A 19,398-nucleotide genomic window follows, 5' to 3' on the forward strand; every position below is an offset into this window, starting at 1 on the left:
TCTTCATTCTATAGAAAGGAAGAAATAAATATATTTTGTTGAGGACACAAAGATAATCATTTTCTTAGATTTCTGGACATCTGATGCTAAGTCTTTTCACTACATAGTCCTCCTTTTGTTTTGCTTTTGTTGCCATTGTTGTAGTTGGGTGTAGTCAGATGAATATGTTGATTATGGTATAGTTAACATGCAACATACATTCCAGAGAGGACTGAACAGCCCTTTAGTGTTATTTTTCTCAAACTTAAAGAGGTGATACCCTTATTTAAGCCTATAGGTACAGAAATGCAACATGTTCAAAGATTTTGAACTCTGACAGTATTCTGTTTGTTGTCGGGTTTGCTTGTTTTGCTTTGTTTTTTGTTTTTCTTATTTCTTTGGCATCTTTTTCTCTTCTATCCATGTCTCTTACATCTTAATTTTCTCTTTTCCCTTCCCTGACTTACTTTCTTGTATTTATGGGTACAGTTTTGTGTTCTCATGTCTTACTTTTTAAAAAATAATAATAGGTCATATTTATATAGTGCTTTTGAATTAGCAGAGCAGATGAGAGACATATTTTATGTTTCTCTTTTAAAAAACTCACTGCTAATTTGATTTTTATATAGGTGACCCTTGATTGATTTCTTTTCTCTTCTGGCCAATTTTATCTTTTTCTACTTTTGGTCTATAATAAGAAACTTTAAGGGAACAATAGGGTCTTTCCCAAAATCTTGAATTACTCTTTAACCAAACTCTACTTTCTTCCATCAGACTCTCTTTTCATTTTTCATGTCTCCAAACTCTTCTCCATGCCCCTGGATCATTTGCCTTTGGAGATAAGTGATAAAACCAGAATAAAAGACTTGACCTTGTTTGGAGCTATTCAGCAAGTGAATAGCTTCTAGAGTCCCTTTATGAAGAATTACTTCTATATATGGTGATGGAGGAGTCTTAATGGCTGAGCTAATTTGTGACCTAACCAACTAACAATCCGTCATGATCTAAGAAGGGAAGTTAGTTTGAAGACAGTTTCTAGTTGGGTCAGGGTGGATGGCAGATGTTGTATAGGAAATGGCATTGGGCATGGGAAGAGGGCGATACCATATTCATTCCTGGATTCTTGAAATCCTCTTCAACTTCTGTTTGTATCCCCCCACCTCATTCACCACTTCCCCAATGCCCTAGTGAGTGGACACTCATCACCAACAATGACATTCAAGACTCTCTGTGGTTTTTTAAAGTAGTTTTTAATACAGCATGAAAAGGCTATGATTCTATAGGGAAGCTGTAATACGTAGTATCCAGGAGATAAGGCACATGCTGGAATGCCAACCTATGGACACTTTGGCTGAGAGGTCAGGGCAGACTGGGCCACCTCCTCTGTGCACCCCCTAAGCCTTTGTCCGTAGGTCTTGTTTGTCTTTTAGCTGTATACACACATATTAACAGATATAGACATGGGACAAGGAGTCAATACATGAAGGCAACTGAGGCTGACAAAGGTCAGTGGGGAACAGATGACAAGAGAGACAGAAAGTCCTTTCCCCACCTCAACAACCCCAAGACTAATCATTAGGTTAACTTTCTTAAAGCTCTAAGAACTCATAAACTACAGTGTTAGTTGTCTTTCTAGTATAAAATGTAGTGATTGTTGGATTAAATATTTGTTTAGTGTAAAACTGGAGTCTAGCAGAGGGTTAGGTCATGGACCTCCATTCAAAATGACAACCACAATGAAATCTGTTTACAGAATCAGGCCCTGTGCAATGCCCCAAGAGTAGGACTATGCAAATCCTACAATAATGGGCAACGAAGGATCTGGAAATTCTCTTCATCCATTCTCCTCCCTTGGCTGACCTCATCCTGGAGATCATCCCATGGATTGTCCTGTTCTTATAAGGAGAACAGTTAAGACCATAGTTTGTCTTGAGGGCTGGCAAATGGTCATGTGAGATAAGTTTGTCAAACAGAGTCCCCCCACCAGATGCTCCCTCCTTTTCCAACCCCCTATCAAAATAAAAATAAAAAGTTTAAGAAAATGAGAGAGAGAATAGATTATGATTATATTACAGGACAGGGTATGGGTAATCCCAGATGTCCAGGAGTTGGGCTTTCCTCCAGGAAGTGGGATCTTGAATCTGGTCATAAAGTAAAGAAGAATAAAATATTTTCGTTTCCTTCCTTGCTAGCAAATCTAATTATAACTTTCTTTAAAAAGTAATACTTCCCAAAATACACATATAAATAAACTGCATAAGCATATTAATATGTCTAAAAACTTGAATAATATATTGGTTACTTAATACTGATATTTTCATCCAAGGAAAACACAAAACAACAATATGGCTTAAAGAATTGCAAGGATTCTTCTCATCAGAATTATGTACCAACTTTCATATAATATTCTATGTAGACAATATTTCCTTCTCAATGTAGTTCGGTTGCATACTTTATACAGACAAAAAGCATTGTAAAAAATTGAAAAAAAAAGAGACAATTTCCTATCATAAATATTTTCTTGAGAATATTCTTGAGTTTGCAGAGTATTTAAGGAAACTCTTAGCTTGGTTGTATTCAACTGGAGAACCAGGCCCTTCTGAAGTTTAAATTTTGTGAAGGTGCCTCTTTTTAAAAACTCAAAAACAATAAAAAGCAAGCCATTCCTTTTTTCTTTTCTTCTTCCTTCCCCCCCCCACCCTTTTTAAAAGGCTTTCAAATATATACAGACAAAAATTGAAAAGAATTTCTGGAGAAGAAGATAACAAGTTCAGTATTATGAGAAATATTTGTAACCCTTCAGAAAAATTTAACATCTACAAAGTTTTCCAAAATACACACATAGTATTAAAAAAAACCCCAAAGGATTTCTATGTCAAGTATAACTCAAGATAAATACAGATCTGCCAAGAGAACTGTAGAATACTTCATACAGGGGTAAACATTAATGATCACTCAATAGCATCTACGAACTGCATACGATTGTCCCTTTTCATTATCTTCCTAAAACCACTTCCTAAAACCTCAAGTCACCCAGGACCCTAAGGGCCCCTTGAGCACTCAAACTGTGTAGCACCAACCCTTGGACAGCAGTGGTATATATAGCTAAGAGAAAACAATTATATGCTGATATTTCATACAGGCCAAGGGCAAAATAGAGATTGGGGGAAAGGGCATAAAGGGGATGTTTTGGCCAACTATATACAATCACAAATTCATTGGCTTGATGGATTTGCCACAGCCTTCCTGCTGGAAAGTCCACTGAGCAGAGTACACTCAGACCTGACTATCACCATCAGACTTCTCATTAGCTAGGCTTGTGATGGAGACCAGGAACGTTAACTTTGGAGAGGGAATTCTAGCCTCTGTCTTACAAGGTGGGAAGATAGCAAGAAAATTTTTCTGCTTGTGGTCTTTGCATTTCATGTTAAATTGAGAGGATCTGAAAGGCTTTAGGGTTTGCTCAGAAACCATCCTGTCTCTAACAGGTCTTTTTTGAAGCCTTGGGCTGAGAACACAGAGTTGAGTTCATTCATTACTGGACCATTAGGTTCAGAAGGGCTGTATTGCCCTCCACCATTATTATTATTATTGTTAATATTATTCTTATGGTTATTATAATCATAATGAGCAGTAATATCCTCCCCTTCTTAGGTAGAAAATGGTAAGGACTAAAGATCACATACCAGGGCCTTCTGGAATGGTATAGAAAATTGTTTGTAGAAATTCTCTAAGTGGTTGTCTCCATTTGGGGGAGGGGAACTGAGGGACCCTCTCTTTCCCCTATTGGAGAGGGCTGGGGACAGGGGAAGGAGAGGTTATACTCATAGCTAGCACTTTAAAGTTTGCAAAGCACTTCACATACATTATCTCATTAGACCCTCACAGCAATCCTGTGAGGTAGGTAATATTTCTATCCCTATTTTACAGATGAGGAAACTGAGGCAAACAGGTTCAGTGACTTGCCCAGGGTCACTCAGCGAGTAGTGTCTGAGGTGAGATTTGATCCTAAGTCTTTCTGATTCCAGGTTCAACCACTCCTACCATCGGTTGTTGCTAATATTCTATTAAGTGCTCAAGGGGCTTCGGCTACCTTCAGTCTAACCTACTCCTCCTTGCTGCATGCATACACATACCCTCTCTCATGACCTGGATCCCCAGTTAAACACTTCACTGTAACTTGTCAGCTGCTAGCTACAAATGCATTTCTACTTGAAAACAGATTCTTTTCAGGTCTAATTTGGGTGAGCTATGACCCATGGTAAACACAAAGTTTCAGTCTCATTCCTTGGTCTGATTGGTTTTCTTCAGCAAAGGCTGAACGCCTAGGGGCAAAGTAAGTGAGCTAATTCTGAATATATGGCTATCACCTAGAGAGAAAATGATTAACATAAAATAGTTTCATTGCCCCAAGGGATAGCATGCACCTGCTGTGACCAAGACAGCCAGATGCTTGACTAGTGTTCAGTTGGCAAGGCTTCTCTGCTCTCCTGAGAAGCAGGAAAACTACCATTTTCCCATTTACAGAGAGGGAAACTGATGGCCCAGAGAGGACAGTGGTATGTCAGGGTTTACCAGACAACACTGGAAGAGCCAGAAGAAAGAGGGAAGGAAGGAAGGAAAGGGACATGGCAGTGATGAAGGACTAGAGGACTGCATCCTAATCCCTTTGTCATGGGCTCCTCAATGGATTTTGATGAGGATTTTAGATGTGAAAACAATACAGGGAAAAATCACAGCCACCAGAGGGCCTGCCTTTTTTCTTAGGAAGGTCCTATTGAGGGGAAAAGAAGGTATGGGCAGGGGATTGATTCACTGGTCAGTCATTCTTAAGAATCCAAGTGTAAACTCTGAAGTTTCATACAGTCCCCCTCACTCCCTACTTCCACTTCTACTGTAGGACAAGGCCCAGGCTTATTAAGCTGGGAAGCAAATGATACAGAGACTGTTAGAATCTCAAAACTATGGACAATCAGCTGTGATTTAGTGCTATGGAAACTCCCTCTCCTAGGAATTTCACAGAGGGAAGTGATGAGAGGAGAGAACTAAGGGGAGCAGAAATTAAAAAAAAAAAGTCCAACGGCAGAGTAATGATGACTGGATGAGCTGCAGCCCAATCACCAGTCAAAACCTGGCTACTCAGGAGCTCACAATGAAGGCCCTAAGGTTCACCTGATACTTTAAGGTACTTGGTTGGCGTTTTTTTGCCATAGTGTCTGACTCTCTCTCACCTCCCTCAGGACAGGGAGCTGCCACCTTTCCAAATGCAGGAAATATATAGAGTAGTTTCAGAGTTGGAGGCAAGGAGGAAGGGAGTGTTTGGTGAGCAGGTATGAACTCCACCTGTCAGGGCTTTCTCCTACTTCCCTCACTCCCTTCTGCTACATGTGGGTAAATGTTTTCTTGTATTAATAGCTCATCTATTGAATAGAAAATAAGATATACAAATTTTTTCCTATAAAAGTGGCTTTTCACATGATTATAAAATCAGGGTATCTGTCCAGGCTTGGGGAGAAAAGGGATGACTTCAGTTTCCCTTTTATTCACAGTAAATTTAGTGCACTTGTGGCCTAATGCTGAACTGGAACCCCGGAGGGGGCCAATGGACAGGAAGAGACCTGAGAAAAGAACCACATGGTGGTTGTGGTGGTGAGTGGAAGGCAATGGCAGTAGAGGCCAGGGAGAAGAGACAACACTACCTTCCCCCTACCCACTACCCCCAGAATTGGCAGAAGTCAAACTTTCAGTTCATCTCAATTGACCTCAGAAAGTTAGGTGAGTCTGAAGATCTGGCCACACTCACTGGCACCCCCAATATTCCTGAGCCTCCTGCTCAGCTCTTCCTCATATGGGTCCAATCCTTTGCCTTGTTGGGCCAGGATATTGGAAAAAACCATGTAAACAATCATTGGGGCAGCCCCCACCCCTTTTCTCCCTCCCCTGGCCTGGTGGCGGTCCCATCAGGAACACTCTCAGTAACACTGTGTGTCCTAAAACACTAGACAAAAACCCAGATTCCTATAAATACATTTTGCATGTGTACAGGTGCACACAGACACACACAGGAAGGAAAAATACAGACAGATACACACACACACACATGTACCCACACAAACAAGTGTTACATTCTGTTAACTGTAAGGCATGTTATTCCTTTATAGATAAGGTGATAACTGTGATGTCTTTTTTTTCTTCCCAGAGGTTGTGTTTGTGTCAGGACTCTTCGAAGATTGGGTAGGGAACAGGGGATCACGGCACTCTGCTTCCAGAAGCTCTGGGGGCTGAGGGGCAGTGGGAAGGCCTGCCATCACTGGGAAGTTTTATTGCACTCGCCGGCAGTAGTAGCCCAAGACTTTGCACTTCTCACACAGGTGCTGAGGATGCTCTTTGCTTTGATCGGAGACATCCAGGCCATCTGGTTTTTCCAAAGGTCTCTGTGGGAAGGAAGGAAGAAGACAATGGGGGGGGGGGAAGAGAGAGAGAGAGTGATTAAGAGGACCAGTCAAAGATCTCTTACCAAACCACCTTCCCCTCACCACCCAGCATACTCAAACTCTTTTGTTCTTTCTGCAAAATGAAAACAAATCATATTTAACTCCACCCTATAGGAAACCACAATTTTTACAGCCTATCTTCACAACAGCTCTTTAGGGCAGGGAAGAATGGGTCTCATTTGAGTTATGATACTAAGTGAATTCACATCAGGAGCATCTGTTTTGGAAGTGAGGTAGATTGAGCATTGGACCTGATATCTAAGTTCAAATCCAATCTCAGAAACTTAGTAGTCACCTGACCCTGGATAAGTCATTTAACTTTGGTCTGTCTCAGTCTCCTCACATGTAAAATGGTAATTATAGCACCTACTTTGCAGGATTGTTGTGCATTCTGGGTCAAAATTGAAGAGATGAGGGTTTGTGAATGATCACAACACAGCGATCCAAGACAATTCCAAAGGACTCAGGATAAAAAAATTTCTTATCCATGGCCAGAGAGAGAGAGAGAGAACTGATTAACTTTAAGTGCAAATTGAACCATAATTTTCTTGTTTTTTTTTTCATTTTTTTGCCTTTTTAATAATATGACTAATATGGGGACAGCTAGGTGGCACAGTGGATAGAGTACTGGCCCTGGAGTCAGGAGTACCTGAGTTCAAATCCAGCCTCAGACACTTAATAATTACCTAGCTGTGTGGCCTTGGGCAAGCCACTTAACCCCATTGCCTTGCAAAAACCTAAAAAAAATAAAAAAATATGACTAATATGGAAATGTTTTGCATGGTTTCACATGCATAGTGGATATTATAATATTCACCTCTCAGTAGATGGGGGAGAGGTGGGTAGGAGAAAGAAAATCTGGGATTCAAAATTTAAAAAGAAAAAATTAAAAATTTTTTTTTAAAGAGGAAAAAGAAGTTGCAACTAAATCAATGAAGTTCTCCTACAAGAATGAAATGAAGGAGTTGATTGATCTGGATTTAGTTTGCTCCTGAAGGCATCAGGAAATATAATTGCAAGGGTACTTGGCCATTTTTAATTGTGATGTCCATGATAACTATAAGCAAACAGATCACCGTGAAGATAATTGCAGCTTGTGTATCAATGTCTATTGCAATGATACACAAATATAGAAATTCTTCGAAGAACTTAACATAGTCTTCCAAATTAAGTCAACATATGTCTTGATCTTCAGGATTTCAAGTCGAGGTTGAGCATAGGGGAAGATAACATATTTAAACATTTTGCTGCCTCGGAAAAATGAGAAATTTATCAAAGACTGATTATCACCATTGCTTGGAGAATTTTAACTTGTATAAAATAGCTGCTACAATGAGGAAGCCAAGAGAATCCAGAAATTACCACTGTCAGAAAATACTTGACTTACTCTCCAAAAGGAAACATTTAGAAAACAAGGTAACAGAGGTATATATAGTACAAATTCATCTGCAAAACATTACATAGGATGAAAGAAGAATACAAACATCATTATCTCAGAAAGAAGTTAAAAAGCATTGGGAGGTAGGAGAACTTAGAACATTTCAAAGAGAACCTTAGCCTAAGACCTAGTTAAGTCATGCTGTCCTTATGACATATATAGAGAAAACTAGAATGAAGTCAACAAATAGATGGGAAATGAAGAGACATGTTAAAAGTTTCTATAATGACTCATTCTAATATTTCATGATAGAGGAACTGCCACATCTGGATTTTACTTGTTTGGTACCTAATGTGAAAAAGTGAAAATGGCACTTAAGATGGAGAAGTCAAAAATCAAAATACTTATAGAAAAAAAATTCATATTGAGTGTGATACAATCTTAAAGGAACTTAGGGAACAATTGCTAAGATTTTTTGATGAGAAACTCTTCAAAAGAATGGAAAATATCGTGGAAGGATAGTATTGATACTACTAAAAAGATTTTTTTAAAGGTTATTGATAAAAACTGGCACCTACCAATTTTTCATGCTTATTTTCTCATCTACTAAGTTTTTTTAAATGACCTAGACATATATTGAATAAATGTTTGATGGAAACATGAGAAGGGAATAGAAAGGGTTTTGCAAGGGATAAGTCATAGTCAACTACATTTTTGTAGTCACACAGTTCAAGGAGACACGTGAAAGCTTTAAGTCTCTACTGGGTTTATTATTTGTTAACCTTTTTTTTAATTGACTCATTGGAAAGTAAAGCTATGGGATCTTACTTCCTTGAATATGTAAAGATCATACAAATGAGTCTACAAAAGATGATAACACAGAGATAACTGATCAACAATCTTCTGAGAACATCAAGAAAGGTATAAGATAGGGAGACATATGCTTATTGAAGGTGTTCACCAGCATCATGGGAAATGTCCTGAGGAAAGTACAAATTGAACAAGAATTCCCTACAGATGAAAAATATCCTCAGATGATTCTATTTGGAAATTACATTGTGCTGACAAAAGTGAGTACTAAGAGAAAACCAGTGGATACAGAATGCATATTTCATAGATTATGACATATAGCTAGATGGGCAATTTTTTTTTAAGATTTAATTTATTTTGAATTTTACAATTTTCCCTCTAATCTTGCTTCCCTCCCCCCCACCCCCCATAGAAGGCAGTCTGTTAATCTTTACATTGTTTCCATGGTATACAGTAATCTAAGTTGCATGTGATGAGAGAGAAATCATATGATGGGTAATTTTTGAATAAGTCCATTAGTAAGTATATTTTGAACAGATACTCCTAATAGTTAATGACTATTCTTCTAATTGAATAGAAGCAATCATTGTCTTTATTGGGTTGCATTCATATCTGGGAAATAATAACATCCTGTTTTCAATAATCCCAAGGTTTCCCTTACCCCCAAATTAAATTTATTTAGCATGAATATTCTCCTATTAATGTGATAGGGATAAAAATTATATAATACCATAATCTCAGGAAAATCCAAATTTCAGGAGATCCAAAGGACAATGGAAGGATGCATGATGGGTATGAGTGCAATATGGCATATACAGATGATGGATGCCAGGATAGTAATGGAACATCCCAAGTGTAGATCTGATTTCATGGATGTTTATATGAGGTCAAAGTTGACCACATTGAGATAGTCCTTCAGATTTGAGATTGGACAATACAAGATCTTCAGTCTTGTCCATATAACAATTATCAAATGGAGGTTTACTTAGCTGTAGCAGAGAAAAGACATTCAGAGCAAAAACAGGATATGCATAGAGGATAGAGCAACAAATTGCCAGTATGGTCATCCCATATCAGTTATACTGCATGAGGATTATTTTTTTGTATTCAAGTAACCAGGAAGTTCTGTCAAGATTTAATCTCCTAAGGGTCTTGAGGACATTTAATCTAAACGTCTTGAGGATGTTTAAGTCATTTAAGAAAAAAGACCTTAATTAAAACCACTTATGTAGGACTCTGGTCACAGTTCCAGTAGCCAAGGCCAATCAATTGTAAAATGTTATCTAACCTGTAAGGTATCACTCCATACTTAGCTAGGCTGAGATGTGGATGGAACTCTGAGAGGAGCTATAGTATACTACCAGGACCATACTAGAAACCTTTCCAGAGTGGTGGAACCTGTCAGAGATTGGCATAGCTTCTGAGAGCTCAGGGTCACATTTGTTCCATGATGTGTGGCATTAGAGTAGGACTCTGAAGAGAGATTACATGTATTGACAAAAATGAAAAGCATGAGAAAGAGATGGGTAGATGGGAGATTTTGAGACAAATATGGACAAGAATCTCAGTGTAAAAAGACACGGTCAGGTTTTGATCTGAACTAGTGGAGAGATTACTGGCAATAGAATATTGAACTATCAAAGGATATCTTGTTCTCTATTTACAGGAAGATTAGAATAAGAAAAGAAACAGATGAAAATGTCCTCCTGAAGTAATCTTGTTCATGGCCTACTTCCAGGGAGGATAGATCATCTGCCAGGGCTGTCCTTACGTCTATCATCATTCTCCACCTGATGCAAAAAAATGCTGTATCTGGAGTCAGACAACTTAAGTTGAAGTATTGGTTCTGACATTTCACTGTGTGTGTGTGTGTGTGTGTGTGTGTGTGTGTGTGTGTGTGTGTGTGTGTGAGAGAGAGAGAGAGAGAGAGAGAGAGAGAGAGAGAGAGAGAGAGAGAGAGAGAAGTCACTCGTTTAGTTCTTAATATCTTCATTTGAAAATTGTGGGTGAGTTAGACTAAATGATCTCTGAGGTCAACTCTAGCTTGAAATCATCTATCCTCTGATCCTATGAAATATCATAATCTCCCTCTCAATTACATGATCTGGTGGACAGACCAGGATCAAAGGGAGTTTGGGAGAGGGTAGAAGTAAGTACCACAAAGTTTAATCTCAAGGATTCTCATAAACTATGCCTTACTAAATGTGCTGTAGGTTTGCTTCAGAAAACAGAGAATTCATCAGTTAGCCAGTTTGTTGATAGAAGCAGCTCTCCTGCTCAGTCCCCAGCCTCCCTCCTTCCTTCTCTCCTTCCCTGGGGCCCTGGGAATCATTTTTCCTGGAAAACTTGTGTAGGATGCTGGGAGGACTCCTGGTGAGGACAGCTTCTTGGCCAACTGACAAAGACACTACCTTCTCCACAGTCTTGGCCTGCCTCAATCATACTGACTTCAGAAATAACTCTCCTGCAGGGAAGGAAAGGGGTGGGGAAAGAACTGCAGAAGGCAGAGACAAGAACAAGATTAGTTAGGGCCATCTGGAAGGCACATGTCATGATGAGTCTAGAGACTTGGGTTCTAGTACTAGCTCTGTCAGCAATTTGTTGTGATCTTGAGTAAATCAATTATATTTCTGCCAAAAAAGACCTAGAGGAAGTTAGCTTTTGACATATTGGGTACATTGGATCCTCTGTGGAGGATTTATTGGGGGAAATGGATAAGAATCATGCAGGATGAGAATGTGTGGGTGGGTGAGTCACAGCCTGAATCTTTGAAGGGTGGAGTCCTAATAATGATATCACTTATCTATTGATTTATTGAAGCATATACACATCATGTCATTTGATGTAAAGATCGAATGAGATGATAGTTGAGAAACCATTTTGAAATCTATAAAGCATTGTCATTATTGTTCTAAGATTCAATAAAACAAAGACATTCAGTCCACTGTTCTATCAGAATCTATCTACAGAATCCTCTCAAAGTTAGGTTTCAAGTTTATCATGCAAAGCTAAATTATTTAAAGAAAATATATTTCAAAGAATTACAGAATGTTAGAGTTGGAAATAATCTAGGGTAAATCCCTCATCAAACAGGAAAGGAAACTGAGGATGAGTAATCAGTATGAAATGCTAATATGTGGGAGATCCAGGAAAAGAATGGAGGTGTTGTGTCTTCAACTTTTCCATTATACATAATTTCTCTTTGTTTCCTCACTTTTGTTACTCTTGTGGCCATAGGCTTGACTGGATTATCATGTTCAATGTTTCAAAATAGATTAAGGAGCATCTTTAACCTTCCCTAAGCATTTCACTTAAGTGAAATAGGGGGAAGGAAAATGGACATGGGGAGCAACAATATAATTTCATGGACCTTTATCCTATTGGACCTGAACTCACTCTTCTATGTTTAACTGACTCTCATTCCCTTATATTTACCACACTGCGATGGTTCTACCAACATTCAAACCCTATTCCTTATCCTTAACTTACCACTCTAATGACTATCTTCCACTATCCCATACTCCAAAGATCCCAATCTAGTCTTTCCCACTCCTTCTCATGGAACTTCTGAGAATACTTGCTCCATAATTACAATATTTGCTTTCATCTTTTTTTGAATATTATTCTATTTTATTTTTTCAATTACAAGCAAAGATAGTTTTTGGCTATTGTCTTTTTTAAGATTTTGAATTTCATGTTCTACCTTCCTCTCTTCCCTCCCCCTCCCCCATGGCAGTGAATAATTTGGTATGGTTACAATCATGTTTAACATATTTTCATATTAGTCATGTTGTGAAAGAAGAATCAGAACACTTGCTTTCATGTTAAACCTCTTCTCTTCCTCCTTCTTCCTCCTAGCCCTCAATGAGATATGGTTCCCTCACTTCTGTTTCCCATAGTGGTTATGCTTTCTTTCAAACCCTATAACTCATAATCATGGTGGAGAAGTCAGAATACTCCTTACCCTAACAACCATTTGTAGATTTTTCCCCTCCAACACCTTCACCATGGACTTTTTTCCCCTTGAGAGTCCCAAGATCCCTATTTAATGCTCACTTCAGATCTCTGTAGTTATTATTTTTCCATCTCCAGGACATTCATCTTCCATCTTCAATGAATTCAGTGCCTGACTCATAGTCTTTCTCTGCTTTACATATCCTGCCTTTAAGCTAGGGAACGCTCACACAAATTTGATACCCCCTCAAATACCTTCACTGCTCAGTTCCTCAATTTACTCATTTCCCATGACCTGCTTTTTTACTCATCACAAATATATACACAGAAGTAGTCATATTCTTGACCTTGCCCACAAAGTGTTCCATATATATTCATCAACTCTAAAATTATTTCATCTGATCATAATCTTTTATTACTTTTTTCTCTGTACTTTTATCACTTCCTTTCTTTGTACTTCATCCTTATCATGACTTTCATTCCCTCCACCCCTTAGTTCTTTCCCAGTCAATACACCTGCCTTCTCTATTTTGACCCTCATTGAACAGAGTGTAGGATCTGAAGTCAGGAAGATCTGAGTTCAAATCCAGCCTCAGACACTTATAACCTGTATGATCCTGGGCAAGTCACTTAACCCTATTTGCCTCAGTTTCCTCATCTGTAAAATGAGCTGGAGAGGGAATAGCAAGCCACTCCAGTGTCTATACCAAGAAAACTCCAAATAGGGTCACCAAGAGTTGGATCCAACTGAAAGGAATAAGAACAAGAGCCAATTCAATCCTCCCCCACCCTTGTTTCTCTTACTCCTTGATCTGTCACTTATCACATCTTGCCAGACCCCCAATCTTGAATTACTCTCACCATTCACTTCTTTTCTCCTATTTATATGCTGCTGAACAGAGCTGGAGGAAATCACAAAACTGTGCTGAATGGAGCCATTGCATATTATCTAATCTCAATTGGGTGCTAACTACAGCAAGGCAAACATTCAGTGGTTCCCTAATTGGTTCACTCTCCCATTTTGCCCAGCAGCTGTTTCAAGAAACGTTTTTTCTCAAGTCTCCCATGGAATCTACTCTTCCCAGTCCTGTCATCAGAGAACCTTACTTTATATTTTACTGAAAAAAAATGGATGCTATTCACTAAGAACTCTTCCTTCTCCTCTCATCCCCTCCCTCTTTATTTCAAATCACTGACATCTTTCAATGGCTTTTCCTTCACTCTGGTCTTGGATGAAAAGGTGACCATTTTTCTTGTGAAGGCAAACCCCTCTCTACATGTGCCATCCCTTCTCCTTGCCAAGGCAAACTCCTCTGAACATGTAACTTCTCCAGCAAATTGCCCCCATTATCCTCCCCAATTTTTCATTAATCTCCAATCTCTCCCTATCTATTGACTGGGTGGCACAGAAGTTAGAGCACTGAGACTGGATCAACAGCAGTTAGAGCACTGAGACTGCCTGAGTCAAATATGGCCTCAGATACTCACTGGCTCTACGTCCCTGGGCAAGTCACTTAATCCTATTTGCCTCAGTTTCCTCATCTAAAGAAGAAAATGGCAAACTGCTCCATTATTGTTGGCAAGAAAACCCCAAATAGGGTTATGGAAAGTCAGACATGATTGAATAAATGTATTGACTCCTTCCCTGTTGCTTTACAAATATACCCATGTCTCCCACATCCTTAAAAATCATCACTTGATCCTATTATCCTCACAAGCTTTCAGCCTCTGTCTCCCTCCCCTTCATATTTGAACCTCTTGAGAAAAATCTGGTAAATCCAGTGTTTCCTTTCCTCTCACTACAATCGAACTTTTGACCTCATTATTGAACCAAAACTGCCCTTTTCAAAATTACCAGCAATCTCTTAATTGTCAGATCTAATGTCTTTTCTTAATCTTTGTGTATTTCTTGATCTTTCTGAGGCATTTAATGCTACTGATCACTTCCTCCTGCAGCTTCTCTTGTTCCTGGGTGTTCGTGATTTTGTTTTCTTCTGGGTCTCCTCCTATCTGACCAAACTCTCCTCCTCTGTTTCTTTTGCTGGTTCTTCATCTATGTGAGTATGCCCTCACTGGTGGTCTCATCAGCTCCCATGGGTTCAATTAATGTAGATGGTTTTCAGAATTGTATATCAACTCCCTAATACCTTTTCTGAGTTTCAATCATTCATGCTGCTTCTTAGACAAGTATCTTAGAAGAATTTCAAACTCCACAAATCCTAAACAGGATCTTTTCCCTCAGACCCTTTCCTCTTCCAAAGTTTTCTGATTGCTATGAAAGGTGCCATCAACCTTTTGGTCAATCTGACTCCTTGCTCTCATGTCTTATTACCAGGCTATTGGCAAATCTAGTCATTTCTACTTTCCCAACATCTCCCTTGTAAATCATCTCTTGACTCAAAAAACCACAACCCTAGTCTGGGTCCTTATCACCTCTTTTTAAAATTGATTCATATACTGGAATGTTCTAGAATGGTCTTTCCTTTGATTTTCAGTTTTTTGCTACTACAAAAAAAGCTATTTTTCCCCCAGATCTCACCTTCTACAGTACTTTTCCCAGTTCTTTTTAACTGTCAGTGTCTTTCCTTCTCAAGACTATATTTTCCATTGAATTTGTATCTGTTTTTCTATGTGATCAGCTATTTGTATTGTTTCCCCTATTAGACTGTGAGCTCCCTGAGGACAGGGACTGTTTTTGCCTTTCTTTGTATATCTCCAGTTTTGCTTGACAAGTGGAAAATCAAAGAAATGAGCATTCTAGAGGAATGACTGACCAAATTATGGCATATAAGTATAATAGAATACTTATTGTACCATAAGATATGATAGAAGGAATGGTTTCAGGTAAATTTGGGAGGACTTAAAAGACAATGCAGAATAGATGAGCAGCATTAGAATAATTTGTACAACCACAACATTGTAAAAGCAAATAATTTTGAAAGACCTAAGATCTCTGATCAATGCAAAGAACATGATTTCATAGGACTATTGATGGTTTATGCTACCAACCTTCTTAATGACAGAGGATAGATTCAAAATGTTGAATGAGGAATACATATCTGGATATGGACAGTATGGGAATTTGTTTTGCTTATTTGTTAAGAGGACTTTAATTTGGAAGGTTGGGAGAGAGAGAAAATAAAGAACTTGTTCATTTAAAAATAAAATTTAAAAAAACAAAAGAAAGGAAACATTTTAATTTTAATTAGGGAAACTTTCAGTTGATAATATTATACCGTGAAGGAAATAGGTTCCTCAGGACTTGCTATTTTTTTTTAAGTTTTTGCAAGGCAATGGGGTTAAGTGGCTTGCCCAAGGCCACACAGCTAGGTAATTATTAAGTGTCTGAGGCTGGATTTGAACTTAGGTACTCTTGACTCCAGGACCAGTGCTCTATTCACTGCACCATCTACCTGCCCTGGGACTTGATCTTAAGAGTAGATCACACTTAGCTAGTGAGTCATTCCTGGTACAGTATGCTATTTCTTGGGCCCTCAAGGCTTGTTGGTTCATGGATGTCCCTGGGAGCCAGATCCATGAAAGGCAGTTTTTATGTGCCTGATACTCCTTCAATATAGGGGCAGGAGCCAAATTTGGACATCTCTAGACTTTGCCTACTAGGCAGAATCCTGGCAGAAAGGAATGTTGCTTGTTCTGAGCAAGTTTAGGGGGATAAAGAAGCAGTCCTTTGAGGACTACAAGAAAGTGACTTTAAGAGGATCATTAATATATCATTTATAGTATGGGTTACCATGGCCAAATAATTCATCAAATGGACAACTGACTGGTTGTATTTACCAAGTCTTGTCTTCTGGGGGCTTTTGGGGGGTATTTTTTTGTGAGGTGGGGAGCCAAGAGGGTTCAATGACTTGTCCAATGTCACACAGCTAGGAAGTATCAAGTGTCTGAGACTGGACTTGAATGGAAGAACCAGAATGGAAGAAACCTTTAGCAACACTGCCAACAGCATCCATTTTCTACTTGAATATTTCTATATAATAAAACCTGCTTCTTGTTGAACAGCTTTAATGATTAAAAAGCTTCCTTATAATGATCCAAACTCTCCTTAGTCCTAGCTCTGTCCTCTGGACCCACATGCATAAATCTAATCTGACACATGAAATCATACATATTTGACAACATCTACTGTAAATTAACCCCACTTTCTTTAGCCATTCCTATGGGTTGGACTAGGCTGAAGTTCTTTTAAGCTTTCAAATTCTGGAATTCTGTGATTCTCATAAGAGATGATTTCCAGTCTCTTCAACATCCTGTTTTTTCCTCCTCTGAATATGCTCCAGTTTGTCAATAATTCTCTTACAGAATTATAGTGTCTTATAAACACCATATTCAAGATGTGATCTTATCTTGCTAGCTCTGAGTAAAATGGAATTCTCTAAGATAGACTCTACCTTTCTATTAATCTAGTCTCACAAAATTGTTGTGAGGAAAACCCTTAGCAGATTGTAAAACTATAGAAACATGAACTTTTATTGTTTCTATTACCACCTCCACTACTATGACTGCCACCACTACTACCACTATCACTACCACTACCATCACTATCACTACTACCACCACTACTACCGCTACCATTACCACCACCACCACTTCTACCAATAATATAAAATTAGGTTTTGTTTGTTGTCATATCATATTAGTGACTATTAGTCTATTAAGTTTATCATTAACATTCTCTCCCTGTGCCCTTATTTTTCATATGAATTGATACAAAACTAAGTCAGATCTCTTTTATCTGGCATTGGTACATTTGTATTTGTCATTTTTAATTATCTCTATTTAACTTCATCTTGTTATTACAGGTCTAGGATTTCAATCTATTGAGAACTTTCTCAAACCTAATTCTACCAACCAATTTGTTAACTGTCATTCCTTGTAAGTGATAAACATCCTGTGTCTTTATCTAAGTTACCAGTAAGAAATATGGCACATAACAAGGCAAAGGGAAGAACTCTGACATACCCTACTATCAGTAGTCAAACTGATAGCCATTTATTATGTGCCTTGCTACTGGATATATTAATTGATATACTTTGAATATGATTTCTCCCCCTAAGCCATACTAATCTAACCAGAATATTTTTCAGCATTACCTGTCACTATCTTGTTTACATGAATATCATCTGAAATTATTTTTTTCCCCAAAGTCTTTAATCTCATACTGTTCTTTTTCAGGGATAGTCCAACACAATAGACAGGGAAGGACCATACATTTAGAGTCAGTTGAGTTTTGACTCTGTCACTTACTTCCTATCTAACATTTAGCAAGTCGGTGCCTCAGAACTGATTCTGTATTTGTCCCTCAGTTTTCTCTTCTGTAAAATTAGAGAAGATTGTATTCAATGGTCTTCTGGTCTCTTCTAGCCCTGATGCTAGTATGCTCTTATGCCTAACTTATATTTATTTACATTGTATTTTAAGGTTTTGCAAAAAGCTTTCTTTACAACAACTCCATGAAGTAAGTAGTACAAGTATAATGTTATTCTCATTGAAAAATGAAATTACTGAGGTTAGGGAGGCTACATTAATAGAATTTATCTATGACCATATAACCAGTTAAGTATCTGGGGCAGTATTAGAACTCAGGCTTTTAAAATATATTTGTCTTTAGTCACCTAAGGTTTGGGGTGTAGGTAAGAACCGCCCTCCCTGGACTTGTCCCCTTTCTGTCAAGGGGACAACTCTATCCTCTGCTTTTTTGTAACTGAGGGGGAGGCCAGAGGAAAGATAGTCTCTATTCTGCATCGGGGAAACATTAAGCAGCTGGGATTGATTGACCCAGGAGGGAAACTGGGAGGTGAAACTGAGGTTAGTGTTTTCTTCCGGGAGAGGGGGGAGAGCTGTGCAGCTGGAGGCTAACAGGAAACACATGTGGAGGGGGGGAGGCTTTGGAGGTAGGGGTGGGCAGTGGGAGGTAGGGGGTGGAAGAAGGCACCACTTTCCCAGGAGAAGGATTCACAACCAGGGCAGGACCTAGAGAGCCCTGCAGAGAGGAGCAATTATGGGTCTGCCCTTTCTGGGAAGATGCTTAGGCTCTGATGGGAGAAAAACCTTCTGTCAATCATACCTATGGCCCCTTGGGCTCTCTCTGCTGACTGGGATTGGAGGCAGTGATAGAAAGCAAACTGAATGGAAAGAGAAGAGAGTCTGGACTCAGAAGACCTAGTGGACTCTCCCACTTACTGGATGACCTTGGAGAAGTTATTCCACATCTCTGAGCCTCAATTCCTCATCTGCAGAATGGACTCAGGGATGCTCCTACCATCTTCCTCAAGGGATTTCTATGAGTAAAGTGCTTTGTAATCCATGAAACAACTCTTTTCATCTGGGCTATTAGGATCGTTTATTTATTATGCAGTCACAGTATGCCCACCCCTGTGCTAAGGACTGTGGGAAGATAAACAGAGGAAACATGATCCTTGAAAGCATACAGTCTGATTGGAAGAAGAGAGATGAAACAGAATAAAGGAAAATGGCATAAGACTGAGGCATAGTCAAAGATGGACTGGATCCTGAGCCCAGGGTCCTCATCCTAACTATGTCCCTTACTGACTGTGGAACCTGGAGCAAGATACCTCTTGCTAACTTTTCTGGCTTCGGTTTCCTCATTTGTAAAATGGAGGGGCTGGCTTGAATGACCTTAAAGTTCCCCCCAGCTCTTATGTTCTGTCTACAGCAGTACACTGTCAAATGCTTAATTGTGTGTTATGTATAGATTTCAAGTTCAGGGAATAGAAAAGTAAGCATTGATAACAGAGTCAG

The 19,398-nt window shown here is 38.9% G+C and overlaps 1 protein-coding gene across 1 annotated transcript in view; it reads right to left on the reverse strand.

Moving 5' to 3' along the window:
- Nucleotides 1-1,210: 1,210 nt before the first annotated feature.
- Nucleotides 1,211-19,398, reverse strand: part of ZCCHC24 (zinc finger CCHC-type containing 24) — a 131,233-nt gene continuing 113,045 nt past the window's right edge. Inside the window, exon 4 of the mRNA XM_074232949.1 lies at nucleotides 1,211-6,413. Within this exon, the coding sequence (XP_074089050.1) occupies nucleotides 6,300-6,413 (114 nt within the window). The 3' untranslated portion in view covers nucleotides 1,211-6,299. The remainder of the gene's footprint in view (nucleotides 6,414-19,398) is intronic.

The sequence above is a fragment of the Macrotis lagotis genome, chromosome 4, assembly GCF_037893015.1.
Source record: "Macrotis lagotis isolate mMagLag1 chromosome 4, bilby.v1.9.chrom.fasta, whole genome shotgun sequence".
NCBI classification, from domain to species: domain Eukaryota; kingdom Metazoa; phylum Chordata; class Mammalia; order Peramelemorphia; family Peramelidae; genus Macrotis; species Macrotis lagotis.